We start from the raw sequence: 18,284 nt of genomic DNA on the forward strand, positions 1-18,284 counted from the left end.
ATTAGAATACTATTAATTATTGATTGAAGTTTACCAAATTTCCAAATCTTGGTGTTGTACCAACATACATGTATCAGGTACTGATACGTTTTAACACTAGTTCTGTTTCATAGGGGGTGGGGGCAAAAAAACACAATGACAACCAAGTGTTAATATTTCTGGTCGTTAACTGTCAATTGAAAGTAGTTAAGCTTATCAAGGTGATGGCTTTTGCATGTTTTTGCTCAGTTTAATTGAAGCACACAAAAATTAGTCATTTCTTGTGAATCATGAACACTAACGTTCTGTAAGTTCAAACTATTCGTTGTTGCTTAATATATGGCATTAACACATTCAAGTGCAGACCAACATTTTGTTCTAACATAATTTTGATTGGTGTCAAACAATTTGAAGATTTAAATTTTGATTCTCAAGACCCATCATTAGAACATGTAATATTGGTACTATAACGGGTCCCAAAAGCAGCAATAATTATTAGTAGTATCACCCAACTAGTGGACTAATGCAAATCCTGCAATCCTGCAAATCCTGCATAATTGGCTACGCTACTAGTCAAGAGGACTATTAGTAATAGTCCTCGAGACGCTTTCTTTCGTTTTATTCCCAAATAATTATTCCTTAACTTGCATTTGCTAAATTTATTATTGCCTTTTCTGTCCGACTAGTTGGGTGATACTAAAACAATTAGCCCCTTCGCCCTCAAGGGCCACGGGTCAATATCCCAATCGGGCTTCGGCTTCGCCCTTAAAGGGCGAAGGGTCTTATTGTTAATTATTGTATTGACGAAATTACTATGGTATGAGGAAACAGGGAAGAACTCGTACTGAGTGCCATGACTCCCATTTACTGCTCAGTGAAGTACTTGTTTGCGCATTACGTTGTGGATGCTGCAGTCAGGCCAAAGACGGTTGACCATGGGGTTGTCATACAGCAGCGATGAGGGTATGCATAGAAAAGGCAGATATGCCCGGAAATGCCCCAAATTCGATGTATGCTGATTTCTAGATGAGTCACTTGTGTTTTGGATACAGACGATTAAGGTCACAAAGTGTAAAGCAAATTCTGTTCCTCATTTAAGGATAAACATCTGCAATTACCCTGAGCTAAAAGTAGCACTAACCTTTACTCTTAAATTATTGATAGAAATAAGTAGCAAAGGCTTAGACTTAAAGGGACCAGGGTTTTCAATAAGATTTTCAGTAGATGGCAAAAACCTGAGGAGAAGGCGAAGAATGGACAATGTGCACCAAAGGCATAAGCTTGTAGGGGGATCTGGGGGGCATTCTCCCCAGGGAGAATCGCTGCCGAAATTAAGTAGTCTCTTTTGTTTTCATGAACAAAGTTTTCCCAATCCAAGGCTTGTGTTCCGTGTGAATGTTTCTCACGTTATTTGTAAAATTTAGAAAAGGGAAAAGTGGGCGCTGAGTTCACATCCAATAACCTGTAAACCTCAGCAGCTGCTGCCTCTTATTTGAAAACCCTGTATAGGGACACTTTGTGTTCAGTTGGATGTCAAAATTGCGTGTGCATCCAATTACTTGCAATTCTGGACATAACTGGGTACGCACGGTATATAGTAGAGAAAACAGGACTGAAAAAGAATGAACCTTGGTGCTTCACAGGGACGAAGAGAAAGGTCTCAAATGTGGAGGGGAAAAAAACCTTTTGTACCACAAAACAAAGAGAAAATCTTTTTTCAGACAGTTGACAGAAAAAAACCATTTTTTTTATAGATACTATAGGGATTATTAAAAAATAGACTGTAACATGTACCTCCCGTTGATTAAGAAGCCTTTCCAAGTCTGAGGACAGCTGGTTACGAGTGTTAATAAGGTCTTCTTTTTCAGCTTTCAACTTTCTGAACAAAATGGAAAAATCTGGCTTTAACAATCAAGTTACTGTTGTAACAGAATGGTGTGGTTGGGTCTGAATTCTGACCCAAAACAACTTCACCCAACATGCTCCAATATTATGCCTACGTTTTGCTCATTCAACAATGTGATGTGGAAATTAATGACTGCACCATGTTATGGATACCAAACTATTTTGGGTGATGTTGTGCCAACATCTCAGTTTTTTTTATTTTGTTACCTAATTACATTTTAAAAATTTGAATGAATGCTGGTAAGGTAAGTCAACTCTTGGCTTGGAGTTGGAAGTTTGATTGATGGAAGCCAAAATGTAGTTTGAGATTCTGCAGAATCATAAACATCGCAGTAAACATGAGAAGACTGAGAAAAACAAGTTTTTTGATCCTTTGACGCCAATTTGTTTATAACACAATGTCTGCTACAGTACAAAAAAACTTGTATGTTCATGACAGAAAAAGAAATTAAGAGAAACTTTCACTTTACTGATGACCAGTTGCTCAGGCAGTTGGTTGAGCATACGACTTTTGTGCAGGAGTTCACAGGTTCAAAATCCTGGTTGGACCAACTGATTCAGGGTCTTTACTCTTATATATATAATAACTGAAGAGAAGGCAATTTCATCTGCAAATGGTTAGACTTTTACATCTTCTCAGACAAAGGACCACCAGTATCAACCATAGGCCCAATCTCACACCCCTTCCCGTTGATCAACACTGGCGGACATCAAGGAACCCACAAACTGTTGAAGACTAGGGGGAAACCCCCAATGCTGGTAGTCTCAGAGAATTTGCAAACAAGAGAATTATTAACCACCATAAGACTGCATGTGATATGAATGGTACATATTAAAATCCATTACAATCACCATCCTCAACCTCAAGATTTTTCAGAAGTGACAAACCTCATATCCTCCTCCATCAATGTCAGCTGTTCATTAAGAGACTGATTTTGCATGTCCCGAGCCCTAATGCTTTCTATCAAGTAGTTATATGGTTGCTGAGCCTCATTCAATAGTGATGTCGCCTTGGAAAGCTGCAGAAATATAAGACACCAAGAATCAGTTCGAAAAAAACCTGTCTAGATGAGAGAGAGTGGTGTTCAATGGGCCTTCTGACACCCACAAAGATTTTAGACAAAAAAACAGCAAATGCTGTTTTTATTACACTTGCACTCTCACTTGCAACACCAACAAAATACTTTTTTTTTCAAATTTGCTCATGAGCTGTATTTAGGCAAACAGAACAAACTGAGATATGTTATATCTCAATAATATTGAAGAGCTGTATGACATCATTGCACATGTCTGTATGAAATCAATAAGACCAAATTTTGACAAACATTTTCGTTGTGAACGTGCTATAATCAATTTTACTTTAATGATCAAAAAAAATTCAAACCTCTTTTCCAAGTAAATCTTTCTTCTTCTTCTCTCTCTCCATCTCATTTCTGAGAGAGGTGTTTGCTCTTTCCAAATGAAGAACTCTGCGAGCTAATTGAACACTACAAACAAAGACAAATTGTAAGTCAAAACCAGTCGGCGTAAAAAAGCAAAGTTAGTCAGTCAGAAAATTTATGGGAAGAAACAACAGAAAAGCAGGTTGTTGGATGGTTCACTTACTGGACAGTCAAACCATGATTTTCCACAAAATTATTAAAAAAGAAGATAATGTCATTCCAAGCTCTCAACTATATTATTAGTATTATTATTATTATTATTATTATTATTATTATTATTATTATACACAGCCAGTGAGAGTAAAATCTTTGTCTCACTCTCAGGTTAGTGCTTTGCTGTTCTAGTTACCTCTGTTGCATTCTCCTCTTTGCTGTACTTGGAACATTTGCACCATAACCATACGAAAACAGGACGCGTTCAGCATCTGCTTCATTGTCAACTTCAACACAAATTAAATTATTTGTTAGACTTACTTTAACGAACAGTGTGTGCATCAAAGCTTTTAATGAGCAACAGATGATCTTGGGAGCAGGTTTTTTACATGTATGTCCAAGATTACTAGCAGTAAGATGCACAAATAATTTTGATCAATAACATGACCTAAGCTTCTCAAACTCCTCAATAAACTATTCATCACTTAAGTCCACCAATCACAGAATGTATACCACACCAAATGGATAATCACTAAAAAGTAGATGAAAACCTTTAAAGATTTGGATATTATATCCAAATCTCTTGTGTGATTTTTCAAAGCACTTTTATTAGACTCTACAGCTATTTTTTTTTTTAATCAACAAAACGAAACCATATTTGGCCATTCATTCGAAAAGATATACCGCAAACTCATGGTTCATGTTTCACCAGGGGTTTCCCGCTCAAGGCAAAACCCATTTTTCGGATGGGTGTGTCGAAAGGTAAAATGCACGGTATGTGTTCACTTGACTAGCAGAGTGATCTTTATTTCTAGATGAAAGTAATATTAGAAGAAGTGAGTTTAAAAAACATTTAACTCTGAAAAATTGCAATAAAATATATTTTACACTTGCTAAAAACACTAAAAAAACTATGACGTTTCTATGTTGGCTAAACGTCATTATCAAGTCAAGGTTATTTAAAAATTACAATCTATAAATAAAATTATTAATAACACTAAAAGAATAATAGCTGATGTTAAAGAAGGTATTATAATTATAATAAAAGAAAAGTACAATGAAAATTAAACAAAACGTTTGGCATGTATGGAATCCATCTGGAAATTTGAATTAAGTTTGAGACTCCTTAAGCTATTTTTGGTCCTAACACTTTCTTAAGACTTTAAAATTGGTTTCATTCCAAGAAATTATCAGACTGCTCGCAGTCCCTTCTGAGTCAGTCGAATGGCCCCCTTTAGTCACGCAAAGAAGCCGAGGGGAGCATCTCGCTCTAACAACATTCTTCCCTTGGCTCGGTTGCATGACTGACTAAAGCGGGCCATTTGACTGATTCAAAAGGACTGCTAGCAGTCTATCAAAATAGTTTTCAGTTGAGGAGAGGGGCAAGGGGGAACTAAGTGATGCTTATAAAAATCAGGTAACATTTCATTAATAGCAATCAAGTCAGAAGAATACTCCCCTCAAAAGGGAGTGGGAAAAGAAAGCTTTTATTGAAAATGGCATGCTAAAATGACCTCACCCAAGCATGAGTGCATGCATTCTGGGCAGGTTCAAATTTCTTCTCGTTAAAAGTTTTCAAACCACCTCAATTTTGATTTTTCTTTGTCTAGACTAATAATTATTCCTTATCATAATCTGAAACAAAGAAAAACCTAAATTGAACTGGTTTAAAAGATTTGAACCAATTAACATATGCAACCATGAGTGGCTCAAAAGCAACCCTTAGGCTGCCAAAGGGGGGTCATTGCTACCCATAATCAGTTTCCTCAGTTCTTAAACCGACCTAAATAACTATGATTATATATTAAGCCAAACTTAAGGCAAAACCCATGACGATACTAACCACCTCTACATTTTAAACAGATCACCAACTTAGCAACCCTAGCAATGATTTAATAACCACTCCATAGAAAAAATGCTAAACGTTCAGGATTGTGCAGAAATATTTAAAAATCTCGACTTTGGTTTTTTACATATTAAAGGCTTTGTGCAAAAAAAGAGGCAAATTACTATATAGCACAAATCTCCCCCAAAAAATAAATGGCTGCAAATCATACACAAGAATAGCAATACAATGAAAATAAGTCTTCAGCATGTTATCTGACTTCCCTCAATTGCCATGCTCCTGTCGTGGCAGTTCATCAAAGCTAACACCACATTGATTGTATGAAATTTAGAAGCCTACACTGTGCATCGTAATTGACCTATCTTGCCCCTCGGTAACTGGCTTCACACAGATTTATAGAAATTAGCCACAATTTGGCAAAAATAAGAATGAGGTGTCCATTGTGACACTTACACGTGAAAAAACCTTTGTTTAGTAGGTAGATAACTTTAATAATTCTTACTCTCTGCAGCCTGCATTATGACATCATCAAGCTCCTTCTCAAGTTTTTCATAGACTGTCAACTTGTCACTCTGTTCTTTCAACTTAGATTCCAGCTCTACCAAACGTTTCTCGGATGAATTTTGCAAAGTATAATATTCTTTGTTCAACACCTTCAAAAACAAGAAAATGTTGGCTTCCATTATTTTTATATAATCAAGTCTTGTTGCACATGTCAGAGAGGAAAACAATTCAATTAATGTTCTTCTTGCTAGCTTCATCATTCTACAGCGTTTAATATAAGAAGCAAGAAAGTAAATTTCATGTTCTCACTGAATGCAGGATTCAGTTCCCAAGCATAAACATGGTTCAGTTTTTGTGTCTTGCAACTGCTTCTTAACCCTCCCATCCCCTAGCCAGTCCAAAAACGATTTTGAGTGTAAACATCATGGTTAATTAAAGGGTCAGGATGCAGCTCTCAAAATACCTCTCATGATTGGCTCAAAAAACATTAGGCTCAAAAAATAATAATTTAAAATATATTATTATACTGTACAACAGAAACAAAGGAGCCCCATCTAAAGGAGCAGTTTCACAGGCAGGCTCTCGAGTGAGTAACAAACTTTTCATCTGTCTCCCAACATCAAATTGATCGGTAGGATTGATTTTGGCTAGTATTCATTGTATCGCAAAACTTGTACCCTTTTCACTGGGTGTAAGGCAACTTAGGCAGCATTATTTGGGGATAATGTGGTCTCAAAAACTGGTGTCACGACTCACAACTCCACCCAATATAGAAATATATTTTCTCCCAACTAGCCATCATTATAAAGCCGTAATGTTGTCTCAAAATCAAATTAGTTTATAATAAAACTCATTGAAGCCTCGGCTATATTGCTCTTTTGGATTTTTGTTTGTTTGTTTCGTGCCATATACATTGTAGATGGTGTAGTTACGAAGATATATGTAGCAATGAAACTTGAAAAAAATTGTCACCTTTTTCAAGTTGTTGTATCACTTCAGCACATGCATAAGATCCATCATGCTGTTCCTTTAAACACATAATTTTTTATTATAATGGTCCAATGAAATAATTGGATGTTGTAAACAGCTGCATGATAGCTGGAATTTAAGGATGTGCCTGCATCACTTGAAGCTAATGGTTAGCAGCGAATTAATAAACGTGAATGATTGAATAAATCAAGTTGGTAGACTACTGTATTCACTATTAGCCTAATCATTACAATCATAGTAATGTCGCGATTGATTGATAGGACAAACATACGTGTCCTATTTACATTTTTTTTGCAGTGGGCTCGGACATCAGCATACTAAGGGCGCCGATGGCAGCCGCTATCAGTCCATTTATGAGCCCACTGAACCCTCCCAACCCATGATGAGTGATGATGTAAGTGAGTGATGAAGATAGGCCACAACACCGGGAACCACGTCCCCTACTCTTTTCGAATAGTGTGTGGGTTCTTTAACGTCCCACAGTGTTATATGTGAACAAGGTTTGTGAGACGGGACCTCCGGTTTATTGTCCTTATCCGAGAAGACTTGAAAGTCTAATCATTTGCAGATGTCATTACAAAGACAGCACTTTCTCCTCAGTTATTTAAAGACCCTGAGTGTTGGTCCGGCCGGAGTTGAACTCACGACCTCCCGCGTGACAGCCCGGTGCTTAACCAACTGAGCCACCGGTGCGCGGTGAAAGCTCACTTTGTGGGAGGCGCGGTGCCTCTCTCCACCCAGGTGTATAAATGGGTACCGGCGTAATGCTGGGGGTAACCCTGCAATGGACTAGCATCCCATCCAGGGGGGAGTATAAAGACTCCTAGTCGCTTCATGCTACGGAAACCGGAGATAAGCGCCGGCCTGATGGGCCTTCTGGCTCGTAAGCAGTGACTTTACCTTTACCTAAGCTCACTTTTCAATAAATACCATCAGCCTGCACATACTTCACACTTGCTCTGGTACTTTTCTGCCTCCAGCTTTACTTGCTTCAGATTGTTGGCTGTCTCATCAAGAATCATTTGTGTTCTCTCCAATTCAAACTGCTTGACGTTGATCTCTTTTTGCAGATCAGACTGTCTGCTATCAGATGTCAACTGCAACTGGCGAAACCTACATAGGAATAACAGGAACTTTTCATTCATTATTTCCCTTTTATTTTTGATTAAATGTTATCAATAAAAAATAGGACAACTGGTTGGTGCAGTGGACTGGTGATGGCAAGAAGAAAGAACATCAAGCGAGTCCACATCACTTTATACATGGGAATAAAAAATAGGCCTCCACGCGACATAATGGTTAACTTGTGTTGTCCTTTATATGTGTGTTAGCATGAAGGTGTCAGTGGGATCCAGTGGCTAGGGCACTGATGCCTTCAGTTAATATCTGGACATCCCAGGTTCAAGACCCATTCCGACTACACGTGTTGAATTTGATCCTGGTAAGCACTTGTAAATAACCAACTGGTTTGCCTCAAGTCAGTTGGGATTCTTAAAGTTGCTGTACTGGGCCCAGTTGTTTTAAGGGTGGATAAAGCTATCCAGTGGATAAATCACTATCCACAGGATACCTCAATTGGTTTTGCTAGTGATTTATCCAATTGATAATGATGTATGACCAGTGGATAGCGTTATCCCCTATTTGAACAACCAAGGTATGTTCTTTTTCTTTCAATGTTTACATTTCATTGCACCTGAAAAGCCCCTATGGGGAGTGATTAAGTATGTATTGTATTGTATAGTATTGTATTGTATGAAGCGTTGTTTCTTCAGATACTCGACTCTGTCTTCAAAACCAAACATTTGAACCTATGGAACTTTTGTATAGTTTAAGCAATAATACAGCAGCTGTAAATAACATTATTATTATTGTAGGTGAGGCACATGTGCTCAGCAATAAGTTAAAATAATAAAGCAAGTTTTTATTCAACATACAAAATGGAACATATTTTACCCTGATTGCAGTACATCATATTTTGATGTCAATTCCTTCTCACTGGAACAAGCTCTTTCTTTTTCGTCAAGTGCATTGTCCCTTGCCTCTCTGAGGTTCCTGCCAAAAGGCACAAACAGTTGGATATTCAGGAGTGGATCCACACATCCTGGATTTTTCTTAGGAGAGGGTGCAACATTAAGGAAATTTTAGCATAGCTGACTGTTGACGGATTTTTTTTTTTAGACACAGAATACCAGTTGAGTGTGTTAAAGATGAAACAACAACAATGATATTCAATGTAAGGAGAAATGTAGACTCGTAAAAATATCCGAGTCCCAGATGGGATTTGAACCCACGACCCTCCGTGATCTAGTCGGATGCTTTAACCACTGAGCTACTGGAGACTCTATGGTGAGCAAGGGTCAATTTGTGGGTCTCGGATATTTTTCCGAGTCTACATTTCTCCTTACATTGAATATCATTGTTGTTGTTTCATCTTTAACACACTCACTTTGGAGGTTGGTTGGCTGCATCTTGATATGCATTAATGTGACAGCGCGATGCTGTTAGTGAGTTTCAAATATGCTAGTCAATACTTGGCTGTGTAGCCGCGCGATGCGGTTCCAGTCGAGACCCACAAATTGACCCTTGCTCACCATAGAGTCTCCAGTAGCTCAGTGGTTAAAGCATCTGACTAGATCACGGAGGGTCGTGGGTTCAAATCCCATCTGGGACTCGGATATTTTTCCGAGTCTACATTTCTCCTTACATTGAATATCAGAATACCAGTTGTATTACAAAGCCGCAGTTCTTCTCAAGGTGGATGCGCACCCTTCCCCTAGATCTGCCCCTGATATTTTTAGTGATTTGAAAGTTCACATAGAGATTTGGGTTGTTCTCATGTCAGTAATCGGTCTGGAATTAGAGTAAAAGTGTCACCCTTAGGTAGAAAAGGCTTAATTTTTTTAAAGGGGACATTTTTGAGTGGACATTACTGTAGATGTTGTTAACCTTTCACCCTTAAGCAGCGGGTAGAGGGCCAACAAACTTAACTAACATGTCATCATCATCATCATCAGCATTGTCTGTACTCTAATATCGACAACAATATTCATGATCACAGTGGTCAAAATGTTGCGCCTCAAGAGTCCACAACAAATTTTGACCACTGTGATGACGACTATCATTGTTGATAAGAGTACAGACAACACTGAACCACATTCGATTTGTTTTTGACTACAATATAATATTGAATATGTCAAAGAATATGTTTATTTCAGAAAGTGACAAGGATAGTGACACAAAGAAAGAGCAAGAGTTCTGATTGGTTTATTTCCCAAAATGAGCATTTCTGATTGGCTACACAATTGTGTGACACTTTGACACAAACAACCTTGTCTAGACTCTTAACAACAACAATGGCAAATTAGCCAATCAGATTGTGAGATCACAAGCACTTTTTAGCTTGTGGTAAAATATTTATTTAACATCAGATTTTAGAGTAGCTTGATGGAGATAGACTATTTCCAAGCGTTTTACCGGGCTCCCAACGATGATATACCACAGAGGATAGGCCACAACACTGGGAACTCCACGCCCTACTCTTTGCGAATAGTGTGTGGGGTCTTAAACATCCCACATGGTCATGAAGATAGATTGAAGGGTTGTGAGAAGGGGAATGCAGTTTATCGTCTTTATCCAAGAAGACTAGAGTGTCTAACCATTTGCAGATGTCATGACAAAGGTAACACTTTCTCCCCAGTCATTTACACACCCTGAGTGACAGTGTTAGTCCAGCTGGAGGTTTTCGTAATTTTTCCACATATGACAGTCTCAGGCCGGAAAGTAATGTAAATTGTGGTAACCTTTGTACCACAAATTCATGTGAGAACAGGCAACCTAATTTTAGAATGATGAGAAAACTACCCTGTAGAACTAACTTACCTATTTTCTCTTTCAAACATTTCCTTAGTATCAACTCTTATCCTGTCCAACTCAGTGGAGGTCTTTTCCTTCATTTCATCAATTTCAGTCTTCAATCTCAATTCATATTCTGACTTGTACTGTTCTCTTACATTGATATATTTCTCGTATAGCTCTTCCCTAGCCTGTTTAGTGTCTTCTAGCTGTTTAGCTGTCTGTTCCAGTCGGTCCTCAGCTAATGTGCAGCGTCCTCTAATCTCTTGCAGCTGTCTGTTCATGTAATCCTTGTCTTGTTTCAGCAGTGCTACAGTCTGTTTACTGGTATGCAGCTAAACATTTCAAAAAAAGAGCCAAGATTTTGTTCTTAATTAGTGGGCTTAAAATAATTGAAAACATTTTGAACCAAGGTCTGAAATACAATCATGTTGGAACTTGATGCTCCGGGTATGTGCAGTTCTAAGCGACTGACATTTTGACAACCAGAACGGACCACACGACATCAAGATAGTCAAATTCCATCGAGGTGCTTTCATTTTAAGTTTAACTTATTCTCTCATACTAACACATGCTGCAAATTGGCTGCATTTCTCTTTATCCCCTCTTGTAAAGTATGGGCATCAATTATTAACTTTTTCTTATCAAATATCACGCATACATGTGCAAGTTATTGAATAACATAGTCTTAATCGTGTACTTTGTGCATCTGACAGCTTTCCACAACAAAAGTTGACTGAAGTTAATTCTGTCCGGCAGGGTTAGTATCTGGATGGGAGACTTCAAAACATATGACTCTCTGTTGGAAACATGGCACTGAAAATGCTATTTTAACACTCAAAAATGCAAGCTAGGCAAGGTACAGATTTTGCTAGCCTGCTTTTTGCAAAACAAAATTAGTATTGATGCAAAAGTAAATTATTATTGACACACAGTTTTTAGAAAGAGCAGAAGGACGTTTTTTTAGAAGTGTCGATCCAGGATTAAAAAAAGCCATCGCCAACAAAATTTGCGACACGAAAACAACATAAATTCTGTGCCACAAATAGGAAAAGTTACCATCAGCAAAACACATTTTGGAAGATTTTTGCTACATCAAATTATTTTTCTATTTGTACCTTTGGCTGCACAAATAAATCGCAAAATCGAAAGTGACATCGATTTCAGCGGCTACCTGTGATCAAGTTATCTTGCGTGTTACCACCAACTCAAGAAACAAAGGATACATCTGTGACAAAATGACGGCAAGACACCAGGTTTTTGTTTTTTCTTTTCTTCAAGTGTTATAAAGTTCAATAAGAATTGTGCGAATTCAAAACAAAGATCACAATCATTTTTAAACTCTCAAGATTGACCATTGTTTCTGCAAACTAAGTCAAAAATTCACTCTACTTCAGATCTACACGAGGTTATTTATCACCAGGTAATTCCATCGTTTTGGAAATATAAGTGGCTTTGCTATTCATCAGGGGCACAAATTCTTGCCGGTTTGCGGCTCATTTGTTGAAATTCAAGCAAGCTTTCAACAGACCTTTCGTGATTTATGCATGTACTGCGGGCCTATTTGCTACCACGGACTTACACTATCTCACTCATTCACTCTTACAACCCAGTGACATAGTGTGTAGTGAACTTAAAAAGATTGCAGTTACCACTAAAAAACTGCTGGTTTTTTATTTTTACAGGTAGTTACTCAAGCATTGTCTATAAATTTTATTGTACATGACAGGAAAAGGAAAAAACTTGCCTCTTTCTGTAAATCCAGTAAGCTGTCTGCTTTTGTTTTTAATGCAGCATCCAAAACCGTATTGTTTTTCTTCAACTCCATGAAATTTCTGTCCAAAGTGTCACGCTCACTAAACAAAAAAGACAATCATTAAAGTTTAAAGTTCTACAATCACGGTATTCAAGGACATACAAAATGTTATTACACTGTACTTCATTCTGTCTGCACCTTGAGCAGTAAAATATCTCAACAACCCTTCAGCTTTACTTAACTTGCTTGCTACCCTGGTAATTCCTTTGATAACCATTGGTTAAGTCTCATTTGCATAGGATAATAGTTACCCAAATTGGCCAAGTCCCCATGAGAGTCAGAAATTAGCGTCTCTTTTTAACAAATTCTTGCAGGAAAATAAACAACAAACCAAATCGGCTAACTAAATGCTGTACCCACATCAAATCCTAAATAAGAATAAAACATTTTGTTCCCAGTATTTCCATGTCACTTATTATGAATGCTAAATTACTATAATTTATAATGCAAAATAATTAATACAATACACAAAGAATCTTAACCCTGAGAGATTTGAATGTGGTACAACAATGGATTAGCCCATTTGGTCTATTATTAATTTTCCTGCAAAACTTGGTCTTTAAAAATAGACAATTTCCTTATACTGATGGGGGACAATTACCGGTAAACCTGATACCAGATTCTTATTTTTGGGTAATGGACTCTTGATGTGTACAACTAAATTTCAATGTTTTATTCACCTACCAACCGACCATCTCATTGTTGCTTTTGCACCTAACCCCATTAAAAATCCAAACGTTTTTGACATTGGGCCATCATCAGGGTAACAAAGGACTGGCCCCTAACTATATTTAATATATATTTTATATCCTTAGGTACCAGTAATTCCCATGGGAAAAGTTTTGCAATTTAGGAGTTACAGTCAAGCTATGTCACACATGACCAGTAGTTTTGAAATTTAAACTGAGTATTCAAATCTGCATGCCAGTTTTGAACTTTGCTCTCAAAATTCTGAATTCCCGTGGATAATTTTCCATGATATATCAAAAATGGTTAGCTGAACTTTCATTTTATTATAAAATAAACGGTGTTTGAAAAACTACTTCAAGCATTTGATGAATTTTAACAATTTGCTCAGTTTTTGTGCATTTTTCGTAGCAACTATCAGACTTGGCTAAATCTATAGCTTTTCGGCTTGGCTGAATGATCTATACATGTAGATTACACTTAATGGACATAACCCAAATGATTAACTTTTTATGAAATGGCTTATTTAACCATGAAATGGCCAACTAAAAATTTGCAAGTCTTTCAAAAAAAGGAAAATAAACTGGTTTAACCGCCAAATGAAACATACCCTCTGTCCACACACATCTAGATATTTTTTTGAAAACGAACACTTTTTCCTCCATTTTTGCCTTGTGTCCACACAAATACAGTGTTATTGGTCACCAAAACAAAGATTTTTTTAAATACCCTTCATACTATATACACTTTTTTTTGAAAAATATGGAGGTTTATCGTATTTGTGTGGACACATGAAAATAGAATAACATCAGAGGATTATGATACATCATACATGTACCACAGAGGGTGCACACACGCACTTGCACTGTAGAGCACGTAGTTCCCGGTGTTGCAGTCTGTCTTCTGTTGTGTACCATGGTTGGGAGGGTAAAAAAGGGGCCACAGTAATAATTTGACGCAAGCTGTTGTGGTGCTCTGCCAGCTTGACTGGCAAAGTTAATAAATAAATAATTGGTGCTTACAAGGCTGAATCGTTCTTGCATATTCATGTGGATGGACAAATATGATTCAAAAACTATATGTCTGGCCACACATTTTTTCATATATGGATGAAAAAATCAGTTTTAGAAAATCTCAACTGAAGATACATGTTGATAGAGCCACATTATTTGCGAGACAATTGATGTTGGAAAGCAACATTTCCTTATTTCTTACCTTCTAACTTGGTCAAAATTTGTGATCTTATAGTCCCCTTGGTTGACCTGTGACTGTAACCTCTCTAATTGCATAGACAGCTTTTGTGCTCTTTGTTCCATCTCTGTGCGTCCCATGCGTTCCTCTTCAGCTTCCTTTATTTTAAACCCATTGATAAGGGAAAAAACTGCATCAGAACACTTCATTTAAATTATCAGCAACAGCACAGTGCATACAACAGTAAGTGATCTCTTATGAGAAAAAAATCCCACCTTGCGATAAAGGGCAACCTCCTCGTCTCTGGTGTGAAGGTCATGTGTTAAGGTTTCCATCTGATGACGAAGACTTTCACATTCCAATGACAAAGGGTGCTTGGCTTCATAAATTTTGATCTACAAAATATTACGCAAAACTGGCTTTAATGGTTATCTTGGATTATTGTGCTAGACTGGCAGTACCTACTAAACTGTTTTACTAAAATAAGAATGTTTATACAACTAACATTTGAAAAAAGAAAGCAAGCATGTAGGTTACATAAATGGGTTGTTTTACCATTTTATCTTCATTTAATTGGGATTTGAAGGAAAACAAGATTATAGGTAGACTTGTTTCAGAGCAACTATTATTACTGGTGCTTTTCATACATAAAAGCAAACTAGTAGGCATCAAAAAGCAATGCATCCTCCAGCCTTCAATTAAGTCCAACATAATGCAGCATGATGACATGCATTAGTTAATGCAATTTAACTTAGTTAACAACAAGGCACAACCATAATTGTTTTTATGTAGAAGGTATTCATTAGTGTGCTTTTACACTGGCATCTTGAAAATGTTGCATATTTGAGTTGTCTTCTGTTAGCGATAAGTCAGTGTTAGGATGTGGTCATATCCATGTCAAATGCAGTCAGTAGCATTAATCACCAATCTACCGTAAAAAACCTTGGGCTTAGTAAGATCCATGTTCAGTTCAGCCCCTCCCGCCCTTCTACAACAAGAATTAGCCTTGAATTAGTTGCTCCCATTCTTCAAATGACAAAGTCCACACTGCGGGGTGTTGTGGTATGATCAGTGGGTCGATTATAGTGGCTAGCATATGTAGCAGGCATTTGAGGAGGAAGGGAAAGGGGAAACGAGAACCCATGGGAGAATGAAGAGGGATTGCATGAAAGAAGGAAAGGGAATGCACCAACGTGCACTGGGTTCAATTCCAAGACTTTATGTCATAAGGTGGGTTGAGTTTGTTGCTTCTCTACTCTGGGAAGTTTTTTTTCTGCATACTCCAGTTTTCCCTTCCTTAAAAAAGTTTGATTTGAGTTGACTTTAATTAATAGCCATTGTTACAGTTGAACCCACGTTTCAGCGGCGTTAGTTTCAGAAGGCACGAAAATGAGGCTTTTGGGTCAAAACAAGAATTTCCTATTGAAGAACTGTGATTTCTCGATTCTTGACTGTTTCCTTCGCTTTTTCTCAAGTAATGTGAGCTTTTGTCTGACCTAATTTTATTGTGGAAAGAACGGCAAGGAATAGGATAGGAACTCATCATTTATTATTTTTTTTGGCATTTCCCCCTAAATTTCTTACTCTTCGCCATATCTGATCAAATGTTGCCCAAAAGCCTCACTTCCACGCACTCTTAACCGTACACTGTTTCTACGTGGGCTAACCTACAATAGTAGATAGTAAAAAGTAAAGTAACTATCAGATTTACCCTCTGATTTTTAGAGTAGCTAGTAGCAAATATCTCTGAGCATTGAACAGAACAACATTAAGAATCCCAACTGGCTGTAGGTAAGCCAGTTGGCTATTTAAGAGTGCTGCTGGGAAATTGAACCAGGGACTACCTGGAACAAATTCAATGAGTACAAGTAGTCAGAACGTGTCTTGAACCCAGGATCTCCAGATCTCAAGGCAAGCGCCCCAACCACTGGGCTGCACTACATGTCGCAGATATATGGAAACACCTATCCCTGGCATCTGCAGCAATCTGCGGCACACAGTCTGGATGATCAGGAAAGTTGAATCTAGTTCTACTTTGCCGACCATTACAGCGTTTCCAACTAAGACAATTTTTAATGGAAACATGTGTCTGAGAGGACCTATGTCCTATCGGCAACACACTATTGTTTGCCTTGAAACACATCCAATCAGACTTGAAGTAAATGCACTCCTTTTTCTCCTCGCTTCACAGGGGATTGATGGTATGCTTGTCTGCGATCACTTTCAGATTTAAATGGAAACATTTGCTTCCTGTGTTTACGATCGTCTGTGATAAGACAGATGCAGACAGCTTCTGATGGTCGCAGACCGTTGCAGATCATTATAGATTTTTACTCTGTCTAACGCAAGACAAATTTACTCATCAATGGAAGGCCCCTCAAGCGTGAATATGTTAAATGAAGATTAATGTTATGGAAAAACCATGGCATTTAACTGACCATAACAAATTCCCTCAGGCCTAATTGATTAGGGTCGCTAGATTTCAATTCCAAATAACTTTCATCAGAAAGTAATTCTAGGTTGGCCAGTCCCACTTTGTAATCCTCCGCCTTCTCCTCGAGTTTCTTGTTTTCGAATTCCAAGGTCTGTTGTCTTTTAAAGATTTTGGCCATTTCTTGTCGCATTCGCTCAAGAGCACTCTTTGCCTCTTCTTGATGAAGTCGAAGCTGCGACTCTAGTCGCGCTTGAAGGATCTGTTTGTCGTGTCTCGTATCTTCTAGAAGTTCTTCCAACTCGTCAACTTTGCTAAGATGTTCGACTTTCATGTTGTCTATAATAAGATTTTTCTGGCTAAGCTCGATGCGAAGAAGTTCTAGATCATGTAGAAGCTGTTTCTTTTCGATTTCATGTTTAGTAACCTTGCTTTCCCCTTCACTATCAACTTGAGTGGAAGATAAAGCCGAGCTCGTGAGGAGAGTTGAGGATTCCACATCAGTTGTGTTGTCGGCAGTCGTATCAGTTTCCGTCCTAAATGTGCTGTTTTGGTGATTCTCGTTGGTACGAGAACTTCCTACACTTCCGCTTTCACCGCCTGACATGTTTGGGGCACAAATGAGCTTTCTGGTTATCTACTTACGTTAACAGAACTAGCGCGCCGCCATTTTAAAAAGTCTAACTATTTGTATGTTTTAGTCCCTCTCGGTTGAGTAAAGCCGTGCCTCGGACCATGCTCTCCAGGTATGAGGGACTTGACAGTGATGTTTCAATTCATTTTGTAGAAAAAAAAAAATCACCAAGCTATGCAATGCTCGCAGTTAGCAAAAGCTAGTCGAGGCGAGCAGTGCTTATAAATATATTCCAGATAAAAGGACATATACAAGGGCAAAGATTTGAGTTTATCTATAAACGGTTACAAATATATAACTACACATTCACATGAATAATAAATTGGTTTTAGAAAACAATTCTAAATGACTTTCAATGACTTCGGTAGTGTTTGCTAATTTTCGAATTAGTATAGTTTACTAAAGTGTCGCCAATTAGAAGAGGGCACTGCCCTCAGCTAGATACTGTACCAACACTCAGATAGAGCAGGAGCTTGCCTCTCCCATGCAAGGTTTGAGCCCGGGGGGGGGGGGGGGGGACACCCATATGAAACAGACGGGGATGCTCGTCGTCTCGCTTAGGGGTGTAAATTTTGGATTTTGGTCTCGCTTAGGGTGTTCCGGGCAAAGCGCCAATATTTTATGCCACCAAGGTCTCGTTTAGGGTTCCGCGAAGTAACACAGAATTACGCGAAGAGAAACAGAAGTCAAATTTCCTTTAAAATTTTCTTTTTAGATAAAAGCATTCGATGATTATGCCTTTTTATCATTAAAACTCATTGCGTGTCGTATTTTTGTGTTTTTAAACGGTCTCTTTTAGGAGTCAAAATTTGCTTAAGCCACGCCTAGATTGGTCTCCTTTAGGGGTTAAATTC

General features: G+C 38.0%; 1 protein-coding gene across 1 annotated transcript in view; it reads right to left on the reverse strand.

The window, feature by feature from the left end:
* The window catches only part of LOC137999683 (progesterone-induced-blocking factor 1-like), a 19,601-nt gene extending 2,111 nt beyond the window's left edge, over positions 1-17,490 (reverse strand). The window contains exons 1-12 of the mRNA XM_068845538.1: positions 16,804-17,490; positions 14,641-14,760; positions 14,390-14,523; positions 12,419-12,527; positions 10,699-11,006; positions 8,773-8,871; positions 7,767-7,932; positions 5,828-5,978; positions 3,676-3,766; positions 3,269-3,371; positions 2,773-2,903; positions 1,774-1,858 (exon numbers count right to left, since the gene is read on the reverse strand). Coding sequence (XP_068701639.1) covers positions 1,774-1,858; positions 2,773-2,903; positions 3,269-3,371; positions 3,676-3,766; positions 5,828-5,978; positions 7,767-7,932; positions 8,773-8,871; positions 10,699-11,006; positions 12,419-12,527; positions 14,390-14,523; positions 14,641-14,760; positions 16,804-17,403 — 2,097 coding nt within the window. The 5' untranslated portion in view covers positions 17,404-17,490. The remainder of the gene's footprint in view (positions 1-1,773; positions 1,859-2,772; positions 2,904-3,268; positions 3,372-3,675; positions 3,767-5,827; positions 5,979-7,766; positions 7,933-8,772; positions 8,872-10,698; positions 11,007-12,418; positions 12,528-14,389; positions 14,524-14,640; positions 14,761-16,803) is intronic.
* Positions 17,491-18,284: the final 794 nt, after the last annotated feature.

This window comes from Montipora foliosa, chromosome 4 (genome assembly GCF_036669935.1).
Source record: "Montipora foliosa isolate CH-2021 chromosome 4, ASM3666993v2, whole genome shotgun sequence".
Lineage (NCBI taxonomy): Eukaryota > Metazoa > Cnidaria > Anthozoa > Scleractinia > Acroporidae > Montipora > Montipora foliosa.